The 16,536-nt window shown below is 49.0% G+C and overlaps 2 protein-coding genes across 2 annotated transcripts; one reads left to right on the forward strand and one right to left on the reverse strand.

Annotated features, from left to right (window-relative positions):
• Window positions 1–220: 220 nt before the first annotated feature.
• On the forward strand, window positions 221–2,393 carry DNALI1 (dynein axonemal light intermediate chain 1; the record flags this gene model as incomplete). The annotated part of the gene is made up of 3 exons (XM_051770972.1): window positions 221–718; window positions 915–1,079; window positions 2,053–2,393. Coding segments are annotated over 3 exons (699 nt in total), but the record flags the coding sequence as incomplete, so codon positions are not given.
• A 615-nt stretch (window positions 2,394–3,008) lies between these two features.
• On the reverse strand, window positions 3,009–12,761 carry GNL2 (G protein nucleolar 2). Its single transcript, XM_051770931.1, has 16 exons — window positions 12,534–12,761; window positions 12,371–12,455; window positions 11,426–11,520; window positions 10,839–10,978; window positions 9,408–9,592; window positions 9,078–9,144; window positions 7,882–8,040; window positions 7,209–7,322; window positions 6,958–7,086; window positions 6,389–6,493; window positions 6,122–6,280; window positions 5,860–5,976; window positions 5,105–5,535; window positions 4,384–4,463; window positions 3,601–3,698; window positions 3,009–3,189 (listed from the first exon to the last, which is right to left on the reverse strand). Exons 1-16 carry the CDS (start codon window positions 12,595–12,597, stop codon window positions 3,040–3,042), a joined length of 2,178 nt encoding a protein of 725 aa, XP_051626891.1. The 5' UTR covers window positions 12,598–12,761; the 3' UTR covers window positions 3,009–3,039.
• Window positions 12,762–16,536: the final 3,775 nt, after the last annotated feature.

Genomic DNA, 16,536 nt, shown 5'->3' on the forward strand with positions numbered 1-16,536 from the left:
CGTCGTGCAGCTGCAGGAGCAGCTGGACCGGCAGCTGCAGCAGCGGCAGGCGCGGGAGACCGGGCTGTGCCCCGTGCGCAGGGAGCTCTACACACAGTGCTTCGGTCAGTGCTCCTCCCACCGCTGACACGCCAAGGACAGGGCTGGCAACACGGCTGACACGTGCAGAACAGCTCAAAATCCTTTTAGTTGTACTTACCCAACAGTTCATTTAAAATAGCTCAGAAGTCTGTCTAACTCACACACTGACAGCACACGACGCTGGTCTTCCAAATGCAAGGGGTGGCCATGGGTTGGAGCAGGATCCCCTAGAGGCTTCCCTGTAACTGCAAAAAGTCATTACACATTCTTAGATGTTCCCTGTTACAGCTTTAGGGGATCAGCACCACTGCTGTTACTTGAGGGGCTGCACCATCACTCTTTTATCTGCTGCTCTGGTAAATCCCTGTTCCTGTGGAGCAGAGAACGGTCAGAGGGGCCCTGTGTGTGTGTGCAGCACTCCCAGAGATCGCGCTGCAGGTGCTGTGCCTCCCTTGCAGACGAGCTGATCCGGCAGACGACGGTGAGCTGCGCGGAGCGGGGGCTGCTGCTGCTGCGGGTGCGGGACGAGCTGCAGCTCACCCTGGCCGCCTACCAGGCGCTGTACGAGAGCAGCGTGGCCTTCGGCGTGCGCAAGGCGCTGCAGGCAGAGCAGGGCAAGGCCCTCATGGAGAAACGGGTGAGTCGGGGGTGCTGCCGCGGGATGGCAGCAAAGACCATCAAAACGCCCGGCTCGCAGTCCTCGGGCTCTGCTGCGCTCCTGAAGCCTGGTTCTGTTGTATCTGAAATGCTTTAGAGACTGTACCACACACCACTTTTAACTGAAAATTGACTATTCATCAACAAAACTTGAGAGATCCATGCTCTTTCCCAAGATTGCAGAGCTGGAAGAGGAAAGGAGGGAGCTGGAAAAGCAAGTGAGTGAGGAGAAAGCCAAATGTGAGGCTATTGAACAACAAGAAGTAGAACGGCGAGAGATAGAGGAGAAGAAACACAACGAGGAGGTTCTGTTCCTCAAACGGACAAACCAGCAGCTGAAGGTCAGTAAAAAACCACAACTCCAAATACTAATGGTAACATTCTCATTAAAGCCACTAAAGCTGCCCCTCTGGGAACACAACACACCACTGAACATTAAATATTACCCAAGAAAACTGCATACTCCTGCAGCAGGGACTGGGTAATTATTTGTGCATGTGGCTTTGGTGAGAAGAACTTCTGCTCCATATTCTGTTTTTGAAAGGAAAAATCCCACATCTTTTGAGTAAGGAAAGAATGTCACCCTGCACAAGAGCAAATGTTGGCTACAGGTAAAAACATTTCCCTTAGAGCAAGCTGCTTTCCTTACCTTCACTTCTCCTGCAGGACCTACTTGCCAACCCACATTTTCAGGCTGTCTTGGAATGTTTTAGGGCACAAAATGGAGTAACTGTTAGATCAAACGTGCGTTGCCCCTGAATCCATGGCTTTTTCCTTGAAGTGCCTGTACTCCAGCAGCTGTGTGTGCCACTGCTGTGGGTTATTTTGGGGGCAGCTCCCATCAATCCACTAACTGGGCGTCAAGTTGTCTCAGTAATCACAAAACTTGCTGTTCCCAGCTCCTTTACTCCCAGAGTCAGTTTGTGTTCCAAATGCTACAGAGCCAAATATTTAATTTAGCTCACATAGTCCAGCCTGAAATCAGAGAATTCAGACCACTGTTTCAACAGCTTTTATTTAATTTCCCCCTTGATGCTTTACATTCTAAGCTGAGTGTCTCAGTGCACAGAGCCAAGGCCAGCTCTGTTCTCCTCAGAATGCAACAACTGGGCATGCCAGGAACGACAAGCTAATTTATAAAACATGTAGTAAGGAATGGAATGGCTGGGGAACAAACCTGGCCTGGCTCTCCTGGCAGCAGTGCAGGATCCCTCAGTTCCTCGATGTGAACATCCAACAGTTTAGTCCCTCAGCACTGCAGGTTTATTTCTTAGGTTGAATCTAATTTGCCTCACTGTCTCATTTGTTTTTCAGACACAACTTGAAAGCATCATTGCAGCAAAGAACTAATTGTTTTGTTGTCCTCGAGGCAGGCTCAGAAAAGCTGTCAGAGCAAGAAGCTTGCAATTAGTGACAAAGAATTGTCTTCCTACAACGATCTTGAGTTTTCACTTACCAGTAACTGAAGGCAGCATTACTGTGTTCTTTCTTTCTTTCTCTCTTGAAGAGTTGAAATTCAAGAGCTTCATTAATTACTGCTCCCTCTTTCAGTGCCATCTCAGCAGTCAGCTCTTTGAGCAGTGTCTGGGACTTGCCTGTTGGTAATGTGCTAATGACCTTCAAAGCAAAACCTAATAAACATTTTTAAATGCAAACATCTCTCTGATATTATTAATTTGAAAATGTTGTAGAAAATTCAGAAACAATATAAAGGTGTCTACAAGAATTGCAAGTCCCATGCACCAAGAAACGAATAGCAGATGATTCTTAGGTGTCTGGGGTATTCCATGAGTACCTGCAAATTGGTGTCGATTGTACCTGGAAATCCCTGTCAGTGGTAGTGAAGCACTCGCCGATGGTTTCTAGTGAGACAAAGGGACACCATGCCAGTCATGGATTCACTTTTCAGTGGAAGCAAATGAAATCTTGACTTGAGGTACCTGTGTAAGCAGCTGGTTCCACAGCAAGCAGACATGGGAAAGAGAATTCCCTGCAGTCATGTGAAAAACCCAGAAAGCCGGTTTCCAGAAAAAAACCCACCCAAAACCCACCACTGAGCAACACTGGAGGAGCTGTTTGGCCAGTGCAGGATTTGCTGGCCTGGGATGGAGATGTGGAAATACCATCAGCTCCAACTGCACAAAGAACTTTCAGATGATGCAGAAACAAAGAGGGAGATGCTGCTCCTGGGGCCAGGACAGACCGGTCACACTGGGCTTTGAACGGGAACTGCAAGTTTTATAGTAAAAAAAGCCACCGCATACTAGAACTGTTTTATGTAAAATTTAATAGAATAAGCAGCTATTGCTTATGTTTGTATTTTTTGTGCTTTGATCTTTGTTCCTCCAAGCCAGTTTTTTTCTTGTTCTTATTCTTATTTTTCACGTTGTGAGTTTCATAATACCGGACTCCAACTTTCTTGGAGCGCTGCTGCCTCTCGGCTCGTCTCCTCTGCAAACACAGACAAAACACATTAGCAAATCCCCAGCATCCATAGCCTCAATGTCTGCCACTCTCCAATGGTGTTCACATTCCACACGCCTTAAGTAAAATAAATAATTTCCAACAAAATGTTACTGATGAGAACCTATAGGGAACCCACCCACCTATGCTCTTAAAGAAGAAAGCTATGCTTCAATCTTTACATGAGTAGTCAACAAGATAAAAGAAGCAACCTAGTGTGCAGAGTCAGGTAAGAGGGCTGTGACATAAGTTGTGACAGGACATTCATAACAGAATTCAGTCTTCACTCCCCTCCTGCTCAGGCTGAATCTCAAAGCTCTTTAGTGGTAACGGGCAATCCATGGATAAAAAAGCCACTCTATTTCCCTGCTCAGCTGTACTGCAAGAAATCACACTTACTTCTTTGGACGTGAGTTTCTTGCAAGGCTGTTCACCCAACTGGTCATCATCATCACCTCCCTCTTCTGCTTTCCTCTTTCTTTTCTTCTCTGTGCTGCCTGCAACCAGCAGAAATCACACAGTTGGGTATCTTCCAGAACACCCATTTGTTTGCAGAACTTCAGACTGGGTCACCATCCCAACTCCTTGAGCAATGCATTCCTTTGGCCTTATTTAACAGCTTCTACCCAAACAACGTGCATGCTCCTCACCAGAGAATCAGTAGCTATTACTATGAAAGCTGCTCTCAGGAAGCAGATTGCTTCCAGCCTCAAGTAAGCCCAGGAGACTGCCACAGTCCTTTCAGAATGGGGCTCTCCCACTGACTGCCTTTAATCAAATTGCCTATGGCAACTGAAGCCACAGTAAAACCTACAGACTGAAGTATCTCTGTGCTTTTATAACGTCCCTACCCCCCTCACTCCCTCTTGTGTAAGACCCCAGGGAGAGGGAGCTGCTCTGGCTGCAGCCTGGAGCCCAGGCTGTTGGGAACACAACATTTGCCTTCTCTGGACCTTCCCTCACCCACAGGGACATCTCCCATCACACAGACAGGTGTTCTACACCGAGGCTATAGCAGGTCAGCAGCAGCTCTGGGGTCAGCTAAAGGGACATTTAAGCAGCTTCAGGGGAAAAGAACTTGGATGCTGGAGCCAGTGGATGCTTCTCCCCCTAACTCCCTTTCTTCTCTGGTTCACAGGATTTCCCAACACGGATTAAGAACATTAACTAATCTTGTTTTACCTCTGTCTTCAGTTTCTTTGGATTCTTCAGCCTTCTGCATGGATTTTGCAAACACTTTGTCACTCAGTCCCTTAGGGATTCTACAGAAGATAAAATCAGCAATAAAAGGTTGTTGTAACACAAACCAAGAAGCCACCGGTCTCCAGCAGACCCCAGTCCCCCGTCAGCACCAAAGCCACAGTCTTTGCACCTAAAAAACATATTGCAGTACTCTTGTCTCTGGAGTTACTGGGCTTGTGTGCTGCACAAGAGACAAAATATAACCCTTAACCTTGAAATCTCCGTCCTCACAGGGCTGGTGAGTGAGCTTTGCTAAAACTGAGCTTGCTCTATGGGCCAGGATACTCTGCATGTGCACAGGGACCCACCTGGCATATCAAGGTAGGAATCAGCCTTGGTATAACCCAACATCAAGGAGAGATCCAAGGATACAATTTTGCTGCTCAGAATACCAAGAGATTTCTAACCCATAGCTTAAGAGGCAACTTTCAAAAGTGAGAACATTTTTAATTATGCTGGTAAATAGCACTTCTTGGAATAACCTTTCAAAAACAAACTGCTGCTTGGCCAAATTTCCAACCCTTATGGCTAAACCAGACAAACTGTGGCTTGTGTGAGGCAGCACAGGGGAACTGTCAAGCAAGTCAGGCATGGAATGGAACTACAGCAGAGTCACATCAACCCTTTCCTCCCCTGCAAAACATTGGACAGATTCAGGTACCTTATTGCTGAGAACCTCTTGGCTTTGGCTTTATCCAGGAATTTTTTGTATTTTGCAATCTTGTCCTCCAGAGCCTTAAGAACTGCTTTAGAACTCTCCCTGGCACCCGGTGCAGCCACCTGCGATTCCTCCTCTCCTGCATCCTGCTGTTGCTCATTCTCCTCCTTCTCCTCCTCCTGCTCTTCCTCCCCACAGGAATCACTGTCTGTCTCATCAAAGCCTGGCACATCCACAGGAACCAGGTCTTCTTCCGAGAACTGAGGTGCCACATTAATCCTGCCGAAGTTCTGCCGAACGTGGGACATGAGCTGCCTGATTTCAGTGTCTGGGTTGTTCCTCTCTTCTGGCTCCACACCTGATGCCATCGACTCAGACACTTTCTCCTCAGTATTATCTTGGCTTGAGGTCACAGCTGCTTCCAATGCAGGAGGCTGCAAGGAAGAGTGTCATGGATATATTATCCACAAAGTCTGTCCCATCATCTCCAACTTCTATTTTTTCTCTTTGGAAAAAGCCTCCGATGACAATGTGATAATCACTGACATTTCTGGTAGTCAGCAGTGGCTCAGATATCTCTGTAAAGAGCACAGCACAAACCTGGTCCTCACCGACCTCAAGTGTCACCTGAGTGACCAGGCTTGGGCAGAGCCCAGTCACTGCCCAAGTCTCATGGCACTCTGGGAAAAGCAGCAGTGAATGCCATTAAGAAAATCAAATAATATGTAGAAGAGAAGGCATGAGCTTCACATTCTCACCTGGGAACCTGGTTCACCTGGTTCTGCATTCGGTGGCTTCACAAAGAATGGGATTCTGCCCCTCTGCCAGTCATTGAGAACCATCTTGCTCACAGTCTGCAAGTCAGGCTCACCACCCTGAAAGAACCAGGAACAATCTCTGCCCACATTTGCAGGGCACAGCGCCTTCCTAAGCCTTGTAAGCAACAGAAACGTTCCCATCTCCCATGTTCAGTAACAGGCCCCACGCTCTCCAGCCTGCAAATGCAGGAAGCTGTCACACCTTTAGCAGTTTTCCAGTCCTAGCAGCAAGTTTCTCAAGGAAGTCTTCTGTATCCTTCCAGGAATCAATTTTGTATGTCTTCCTGATGTACTCTGCTTTGGCCCTTTCCAGCACAGCACTAATATGGTCTTCGGGGCTCTTAATCTTTTCAACTTGAACCTGAAAACACAGGGTAGAGGATCAGCCCTTTGGAAGTGTGTATCCATCCCTCTGAGCCCACCCCACGGACAACAGCAAAGCTCCCCAGCCCCCCGTGCAGACACGTACCACTCCCTTCAGCACGATGTCTGTCTCCGTGTCTCCCGAGGGATAAACCACCCCGGGGCAGTCGATGAGGAAGATGCGCCGCATCAGGGTGATGTACTGCCACACCTGGAACAGAGCATTGCCACACCTGGAACAGAGCATTGCCACACCTGGAACAGGGCATTGCCACACCTGGAACAGAGCATTGCCACACCTGGAACAGGGCACTGCCACACCTGGAACAGGGCATTGCCACACCTGGAACAGGGCAGCAGCTGCTCTTCAGCGCTTGGTTACTGTCCTGTTTGTGAGGACGAGTCACAGAACCGGCACTGACAGAGCCTGAGCCAGCGCCTGGTTCAGGAGAGCACAGACATGGAGCACTCCCACCACTGCAGAGTGGCACAGTGGGAACCTGGGAATGCTGCCAGAGCTGTGCCTCAGAGAAGGGACTGCCCATCAGCCACTCCTTGGGCCACACAGCCCGTGCAGCTCAGTGCTGGACTTGCCAATGTCATCGGGCTGATTTCACACCAATTCTGCCTTCGAGCACGAGCTTATTTGTTTCTGTAACACAGGGATGTTCTTACCTTTGTTTCCCCTGCAATGGGGGCCACATTGCAGACCTTCTTGGATCGTAGGGTATTGATCACTGAGCTCTTGCCAACATTGGGGTAACCAATGAACCCCACGCTGATCTGCTTCTTGTCAGAGTGTAACTGGTGAGAAATAACACATCCTTGTACACACTGCAGCACTGAGCCCCAAACCCTAACAAAGCAAAACACCACACACTAACTCCCCCACCCCAACCATACAGATCCCCAGAATTGTTCTGTACCTTTCCAAACTGCCTTAGAAGCTGTATGAAAGCACCTTTGCCAAAAGGGTTTGTGAGGCTGGCGTGGAAAGCCAGTGTTGGATACTCCTGGGAAAGGACAGCAACCCAACGCTTCTGGAGAGGCAAACAGGCTGGGTTAGGGACCTGGGGCTGGAGGGGGTGACACCATCTGCTCAGAGAGGGGGGTACAGTGTCTGCACTGGGCTTACAGCTGCAATGGCCATGAACATCGCTAGGGAAGAACCTTTGAAGCATTTCCCCAACCCAACAGCTAAAAGCACTGAGTATTGTTTGTATAAAAGACAAACAATTTCCCAAAAACGCCTTCACTGCTAGCTAAAACTCATTAGTTTAACGACATAAAGCAAACCAGCTGGGGTGGATATGGATCCTAGGCAGACTAACATTTAGCATACTCTGGAGACAACAGCTGAACTGTTAAATCCAGACAGAGGAAGTAGGGAATTTGTGGCTGGTGAGTGTTGCTCAACTCGGCCAAACTTGGACAGATTTACATGGCAACCGTTACTTTTACAGCAGGCAAGCAGAGAGCTCCCAGTGGCCCAGCTGCAGTACACCCTTCCAGACCAGCATGGGGACTGGCATGGAGCTACAGCCAAGCTGCAACAGGAACAAAGAGGGTCCAAGGAATAACAGGCAGGACTGTGCTTACAGTAGCCCAGGTAGGAACGAGATCACATTTGTTCAGGACAAAAATGAGATGTTTCCAGTGTTTCTCCTTTTTCAGATAAGATTCCACATGAGGGGAGCGAGTGCCCATGGGATCCCTGGCATCAAGAACCTGAACAACAACATCTGACGAGTCGATCACCTGAAAAAAGGAAAGGATTTTACAGAAAGCAAGACATCTGTACCTCCCAAGTGAAAACTAGTCAGTTTTGAAACTACAGCATTAATTTAAAAATCTCGTATCCTTCACAAACAACTGCTACTTCCCCTCAGACCTGTGAAGCTCAGACTAACACCCACTGATGCTCCACTCTCCCCTCTCCTAAATCCCCTCCAAATTCAGGCTGGACAGCTGAATAGCTTTTACCTGTTCTTATGCACCAGGGAAAGAAAACAGCGCACCCAAATGTGAAAAAACCAATTGCTTCAGTACACAACCCCCCAGTGTTTGTCATCCATTCAGCAGCAATTCCCTTCTGCCATTTCATAATGGATCAGGGTATAAAGGATGTTTTCTGGATCAATATGAAACACACAACCAAGCAGGAACCTGCTGTTAGTCCACTAAGCATCTACAGCAGGGAGCTGTCATTTTACAACTTGCTTCAAGCCAAGTGAATTTGTTTCACAGCTTTTTCCTGCAGTTTTGGCAGCCTCTTACTGAAATCTGTTTTGCTCGATCATTCCCAGTGCTTTTAGATCCAAATGAAAAGGTTTTAAGCTACATTCAGAAATTCAGAGCAAAAAGTCAAGCAATTTCACACCTAACAGTCAGAGAGAGAGCATAAACTCTCAGTCTCCATTTCTCTAGCAGCCAAGGTGGCTCACAGGGAATTAAGGGTCAGAGCTCTCCCAAGATGAACCCATCTACACACCAGATGTTTTTAGCCAAAAGAAACTTCAGGGAACATGACTGGTTTACTTGTGGTGAAGCCCCAGGAATCCAAGAGAAACTGTTATCTTTGCTTTGCCAGTCCTCTAGATAATGTATTTTAACAATGTTTGTTCCAGTAGGACAAGAGCTCAAGAATCAAGCTCAGTCACGCAGAGATTTGGAAATGAAACTCTGTTTTCTCCTAGAGCTTCTCTCACTGTTGCTGTACAGGATTTCAGTGCTGTGCTGCAGCCCCTGCCTGTGCCACAGACGTGACTCTGCTGCGAATTCCAAATGCCACTTACCTTGTAGAGCTCACCCCAGATTCTTCTGGACTGTCCTTTCTTAAAGATTTCCTCTTGTGCTTCATCCCTGGAAGACAGCACCAGAGACATCAGCAACCACAGAAACAGGGTCACAGTGTTATCTTCTCTTCTCTAAAGCCTTTTACAGACAAAAGAGAAGATGAGGCCCAAGTAACAGCTGGGATTTAGCCAAAATTCCAAATTCAGCTAATCTCACTTTCCTTAGTCCTCACACAGTAACAGCATTGATAGGTGTACCAGATACTTCTTTTAAAACAAGGCTGGCTTTTCAGACAAGTAAACAATGAATCATTTTTCCCTTCCATTCACCTTACACCAGTGTCCTCTGTCACCAGGTCTCGGTCCTTGTCCTGGTCATAAGACTCTGAGGAGGCCTCAGCATTCTCCACCAGAGCCTGCACATCACTTGCAGACAGCGTTGGTCTTTTCCTCTGTGATTTGGGGCCAAACGTTGTTTCAAATGTTTCCGTGTCAAGAATGTGAACCCTGGAGGTCTGAGGAAAAACAGGTTGGTAAAAAAAAACCACCACTTTTTCCATCTCTCGTGACATATACTGAAGAAGCCTGGAGTTCAACACAGCCCTGGAGCCTGTGACAAGTGACAGGCACGTCCATAACAATGTTTGAGTTTTCCAGCTTAAGCTTTGGGAAACATAAGAGTGGATATTTAATAAGCAACGAAACACTGTGCACTTGCCAAAGAACTATGCTTCAGTTCTTCCACCATAAATGGTGTCAAATGCAATTACAGCCACAATGATGAAAATTCAGCTGCTATCTTTGATCATTTCTTATTTTTCTAACAAGAGCATAAATCTCGCCAAATTCTCAGATTTTTGTCAGGGACAATTACCATCAAAATTGTAGATTTTTAAAGCTTGCAATGAAAGCCAACTTTTCTTGGAACAGCAAACAATTCATTGCTGAAAGCAGCAATTTGGTTTTGTAATGCACATTTTGACATAACCTTTTCTTAATTTAAGTAACATTTTTATTACATAAAACTTAAAAAGTTTCCATATGACAAAATAGCTACCAAGAGTCCAGAATAATAGTTCAGACACCATGAAAAAAACTGGCAATAACTAAAACTTGATGTACTAGAAATGAAGTCTGCATGCACAAGGATTTGTGATACAGGATAAAACACACGTTCAAATTCATCCCCAGTGTCTGCAGTGTGAAACAGGCTCAGAAAAGGTCCAGGAGCTGTTAGAGGCATTAGAACATTCAGAACATCAGCAGGCACACAAACCTATCAGAGAATATATTGTAATATGGTAATATCATAACCTATCACAGAATCCCACAATGGTTGTGTTGGAAGGGACATTGAAGCCCATCCAGTCCCACCCCTGCCATGGGCAGGGACACCTTCCACTGTCCCAGGTTGCTCCAAGCCCTGTCCAACCTGCTTTGGACACTTCCAGGGATGGGGCAGCCACAGCTTCTCTGAGAAACCTGTGCCAAGGCCTCACCACCCTCACAGGGAAGGATTTTTGGGTAATTTCCCAATGCAAAATGGAATTTCTATTAAATAAGGTATCTTCTCACTGTTTCTTTGCCCTAACACTCAGTGCCCGCAGTGACAGGGAATCAGAACCATCCTTCCCCAAGGAATCCACTACAGCTGCCTCTCCCAAAGCTTCCAGAACTAACATTTCCCCAGACTGAGCAGAGACATGTCCACAGGTAAATGCCTCTCCCGACAGCCCCCCCTGCACAGGGAGTGACACCCACGTGTGGCTTGATCCGATCATGGAACAGGGACATGGGCAGCTTCCTTTGCTTCATGACCACCCTGTAAGGATCCTTCATCACCGTCTCCATCTCCTCCTGGAACTTCTGGAGGGACGACTGCTTGATCACACGAGTATTCCCTGCACGTAAAAACAAACACTGCACCTGGCCATTCCTCACTTAACTGCTCCACAGACCCCGGGGACACCAATAAAACAGGAACTCTCTGTCTGGGATCAAAAACACCAGGGACAAAACCAGAGGATTTTACTTGAGACTTTGGGATTCCAAATATGCACAAACAGGCCAATCCCTCTCTTTCCCACCATTTAAAGGAAATTTTAAAACTATCTCTAGGACACTTAAAATCCATGTACATGGGCAAACACCAGGGACTGACCACAGGAACCAGAATAACCACCCTTAGGGAAACCAAATGCCCAGAGCACAGCCAGAGGTGAGGGGTCCCTCAGCTCAGTCCCTGCCCCACACGGCCCTCAGACCACAACTGTGAAACAAACACCCTCCAACACACACAGCTCAACAGTTTTTCAGCTTGATGAGTCTGGAAGCTGAACAAAACTCACCAAACCATTTGATATTTGGCTCCACCCTCGCCACTGTGCCTGGTGCCACGGTGGACTGAAACTGCAGGGGTTTGATCACTTTGCCATGTTTGTTCCTAAGGGACAAACAGGGACATGTCAGTGCACTCACCCCTTCAGCACCTGTGTGTGCCAGGCCAGGAGCACATCCGTGAAATCCAGGGAGACCCTTCACCCACAGCCAGTGCTCCAGAGTGTTCCCTGGCCTGTGCAGGGGAGTCAATCCAGCTCTGACAGCAGCAGTGGCACTCACAGCCCTGGCTCTCCCTCCAGCCTGGCCAGACCCTCCCTCCAGCTGTCTGGGTCAGCCCAGGGAGGGCTCCTGGGGTTGCAAAAGGAATCAAGGACCATTTTCTAGCAAACCCCACTCAGTTCTCTCTGGAGCCTTTTAACCAGCTCTGCAGGGCACTCATCAGCACAGTGTTCCCAAGCTCAGACCTTTAAGTTCAGCAACATTTCAAAATCCCTCCTCCTCATCTGCTGCCCAGACAGCAGGAAATGGGGCAAAACAAACCAGAACTGCTGATGTGAAGCAGGACTCCCAGAGCCCCCACAGCACAGACACGGTGGGAGCTGCTCCCCAGCCTGATCCCTGAGTGGGGCACAGGGGGAATCCCCTCAGGGGATCCCTCCATGCAGGAGCCAGGGGGAGTCAGGCTCTTCAGGCATTTGGGAAGCAGCTTTTGAGCTATGCTGCTGTGGGAAATCTGGGAATTCTGGGTGGTTTCGGGACTCATGACATTTCAGGGACACGTTCAGCTGTTCTGCAGCGCCTTTTCCAGCTGCACCTCTGGGACATGGCTGGGCTGCTTGGAGCTGTGGGCCAGGCTTGGGGCAGGCTCAGGGTGAGGCTCCCCAGCTCCCGGGGTCACAGAGCACTGACACAGGCCCGTTCCAATACCGAGCCGTTCTGCCGCCCGTCCCCACCTGCGCTCCTTCTGCCGGTACATGTTGAGGCGCCGGATGGTCGCTCGGTCCCGCATGTTGTTCCCCCCCGCGCCCCCGATTCGATCTGCAGAGACAAGAGAGGGTCAGTCAGTCCCGGCCCTGCCCGTCCCGTTCCGCCCGTCCCGGCCCACCTGGCCCGTACCGGGGTTGGTGCTGGCGCGGGAGGGGTTGATGGTGCAGCGGCCCTTGTACCGCGGCTTCACCATCGCGGCGGTGCCGGTGTCCCCGTCGGTGCCGGTGTCCCTGTCGGTGCCGGTGTCCCCGTCGGTGCCGGTGTCCCGTCCGTGTCTCCGCCGGTCCCGGAGTGCTCGGGCGGGCCGCGGACTAGCGCGCGGCACTTCCGGCGCGCCTGACCCACTTCCGGGAGCCGCCGCGAGGCGGCGCAGGCGCAGCGGCGTCTCCGGGCAGCCACGTGCGCGCCCGGTCGCCATGGCAACGCGTGCCCCCCTTGCCCCCCTCGCCCCCCGGGCCCCTGTGTCCCCCTGTCCCTCCCGTGTCCCCCTGTCTCTCCCGTGTCACTTTGTCCCTCCCGTGTCCCCCCCGTCTCCGGGAGGGCTCCGGCCCCCAGAGGGCGGCGGGACGCGCCTGTGCCCGGCCCGGGGCACTGCGGTCTGGCCGGGTCCCTCCCGGGGCCGCGAGGCGGTTCTGAGGCCCGGCGGGGCCGCTGGCACGGGGAGCCCCCATTGTTTGGGAATGTTTGTTCATAGACACATAATGGGAATCGTTTGGGAGCGCGGCAGTAGCGCTCCTCGCCGTCTGCTGATGAGTGGGGGCAGCTGGAGAGCAACTGGGGCTGCTGGTGGGGAACTGGGGCAGTTGGAGGGGCACTGGGACTGCTGGAGCGCACTGGGGCAGCTGGTGGGCCACTGGCGTGGCAGAGACTCATGCACAGGGCAGTACTGGTGGGTGTTTACAGGCACACGGGGCTGTTCCTTCTGGGTTACTGGCAAAGAATTTTAAAAATTAGAAATAACAACATTGGTGTTTTTATGTGCGTGTAAAGAATTGCACGGACAGTGCAGTAACAAATCAAATTTAGGCAAATTCTATGTCTAAAGCCTAAGCCTACGTTTGTGTTACTGCCAGATTTTAATAGTAGTCTGAAAGCTCCTCACCTAGGGGAAATGAACAAAGCTGCACTGAAATGGTGTTAATTGATACCAGAGCCTGGGCCGGGGCCAAGCTCAGCACCTTGGGAAATCCTTCCCCAAAACACAGCCCTGGCCCATCCTTCCTAAACACTTATTAGCAGCAGAGCATTCCTGGCCAGTGCAACATCCTTCTGGTGCTGCTAATGCTCCTCTAAACCCAGAACAATAACAGAGCTGCTGGGGTTTTGTTCTTTTAATGATTTTCAGCGTTTTGCTGTGAGGTGCAGAGTCCCTGCTGTGCAAGGGAGCCCTGATGAGTCAGGCCTGGGAGATGTTTTGTAAGATGGAGTCTGGAATTTGGAGGCTGTTTGGCTTAAGCCTACAAGTTCTGGTTTTTCTCTTAATAGAATTATCTGTGCCTTGGGCATTGAAAAAGTACACACTGATGTGGGCATAAAAATCAATTCCAAATTGTAGATAATTGTCTAAGCTATCAGACTCGAGGCTCATGTAGGAGAGTTTTCCCAGGACAAGTGTGTTTTCTATTAGAGTCAATATCAATCTGTCAGAAGATCCTTTTGATTTTCAAAATTTTAGACTAAATAGTTGAGTAATACTTGCTCTGCTCTCCCCCACTCTTTCTTCCTTTCCCTTAAGAAAACTCCTTCTTTATTGTTAGCAAGAGATCTTGGGGTGCAGCCAGAAGGTCCCTGTCTCTTTCTGTGAGAGAACAAACCCAGCCAGCTTTGGGCAGGAGGTTGTGGTGTGGAGAACTTGTCTTGGGGATGCCTCAGAGCTGGGTGCTGAATTCCCAGGCTGGAAGCTTTGGCAGTGAGGGCTCAGCCCCTGTCCCTGGCTGTGCTCACAGCGTGTCCCCGTTGGAGTGGGCTATGGGCAGGATTTTCTGTCCTAAGATCCTGCTGATCACGTGTGGGACCTGCATTCACACTGGCACCAACTCATCCTTTCTGCTGCACTCTCCTTGTTCTCACATGTTCCCTGACCCAAATTCCATCACTGGGGCCAACAGTTGGTGTTTAACTGGCAGTGTCCCCGCGGCTGTTTGTTGAGTATCTGATAAGTACGGGTCGGATATTGTTCTTCTAAACTGATCTTTTGTTACTCTATGACTCACAGCTTTTCCTTTGCTATTGATGCATCCCTCCCCTTTGGATCTTTAACTTTCTCTTGTCCTGTGTCCATTGGGTGCAGTGGGACCGGCCGGGACAGCTGGGTTGGAGCTCCGTGTCCATCAGCTCTGCCACACAGCCTCAGCTCCTTGGCACCACTGCCCTGATCAGGGCTGAAATGATATAATTTTGAGTTTTATGTGGCCTCATCCTTGTCAAATCCCAGGGAACAGGGTTACATGATGCCATTGGAATGACTCATTCCCATAATTACATATGTTCTGAGGGGTTATTCCCATTGTATTATTAAAAACTAGTGATGTTGGATTTTTGGCAGGGGCTGTCTTCCTTGTGTGATCTACACATTTTGTCAATTAAATGAAGGAAAAGTAGATTTCCAAGAGTTCAGAACAAGACTGGACTTGCACTCAGAGCCCTTTTTCAGTGTGGTATCGAGCTCCTGTTTTATTTAACAGGATAAAGCAGCATCAGCCATCTCACTCTATTGCAGCGATTCCCTGCAGAGCACAGGGACTCAAGTGGCCTTTGTAGCTCATCTTCAAAATCACAACCAGAAGACACCATAGGTGGTTTATCAGCACAGCAGCTTTCCCAGCTCAGTTCCTGAGGAATAGCTTTCCAGGGATACAGCTGACAGGAGCAAGAGGCTCCCTGGCAAAAGGCTCCAGGTTTGATGGCTCCTGAACAGAAAAACCAAAGTGATCCCAGACTGTTCCCAAAATGGGGACTGGAAGTCGGGAGGGAGGAGAAAACCCAAGTCAAGAAAAAAGGCCCAGAGGTGTAAGAGGACTTGGAGAGCCCAGGCTGAGCTGTGCCCAGCAGGGTTGAGCCCTCGGAGCGCGGGGGGCTCAGAGCTGTGCCCGCTCTGCAGAGCCCTCAGCTTCACTCTGGGCACAGAGACCTGGAGTTCACCAGCACCCCGAGGGCTAAAGCAGTTACATGGAAATGTTTTCCTGTGGTGTTTGATTTTAACAGTGATGAAAAGTAACTTCCCTGTCCGGCTGGGTTCCCATGGGGCACAAGAGGGGCCATGGCCTTGAGCAGCCCTGTCAGTGCCTCTAACCTGGCACTTCACCTCGGGCTGTAAATAACAACACAACCTACCTGGCTGCCTCTTTTTTTCTTACTAAGATCCTGCTGCTCTTCAAAAATCATGGAGATTCCAGCAAGAAGCTCCATCTAAACTATGGTTTGGCATTCAGTTGGGTGTGATGTATTACTGTGTACATAAAGGCGATCAGGGTGATTTATTTATGGTGACTGGTTAAATACACTGGTATTTCTGTAATTTTAATAGAGATTTTTTAAAGCATGGTGCCTGACATCTCTCTCTCACTCTCTCTGTGAAGGCTATTGACTTAATAAAATCTGTAAATATATATCTGAGCTATCCCTTTTAGTGTTCTAAGAAAATGTAATCCAAACAATAGTGTTGGAGATAACCTGTTTCACTATTCTGCTCTGTTTCCTTTAATCAAAGGTAAGATTTCTTCTGAGTGAGAAACCATTTTAACATAAACACGGGCTAAGCAGTATATACATTGCCCCTACCTCTCTGGGGCACAAAGCCAGTGAATTACTGCATGAGGAGTGTGTGCACACAGTTCATTGACTGTATCTGACAAAAAATACAGATTTATATTACCCAGAGAGGGTAAGAACAGGATAGAACCGACCTGTGTTTGGTGACATTCATCTGCTTTAGCTTCTAAATCTCAGCAAATGAGAAATTGAACTGTAAGCTGTTCATTATTCCTGGCCCTTTGTCCCCCATGGCATGGAAGGGATTGCCCAAAAGCTGAGGAAACTGCCTAGAAACTCTCCTGCGGATTCTGAGTGGAATTCTGTCCAGTGAATAATACCAGGTTGTTCAGCAGGGAAAATAAGGATGTCTTCTGTGCAG

The sequence above is a fragment of the Manacus candei genome, unplaced genomic scaffold, assembly GCF_025592945.1.
Source record: "Manacus candei isolate 608988 ecotype Guabito, Panama unplaced genomic scaffold, ASM2559294v1 h1tg000127l, whole genome shotgun sequence".
Classification (NCBI taxonomy): Eukaryota; Metazoa; Chordata; class Aves; order Passeriformes; family Pipridae; genus Manacus; species Manacus candei.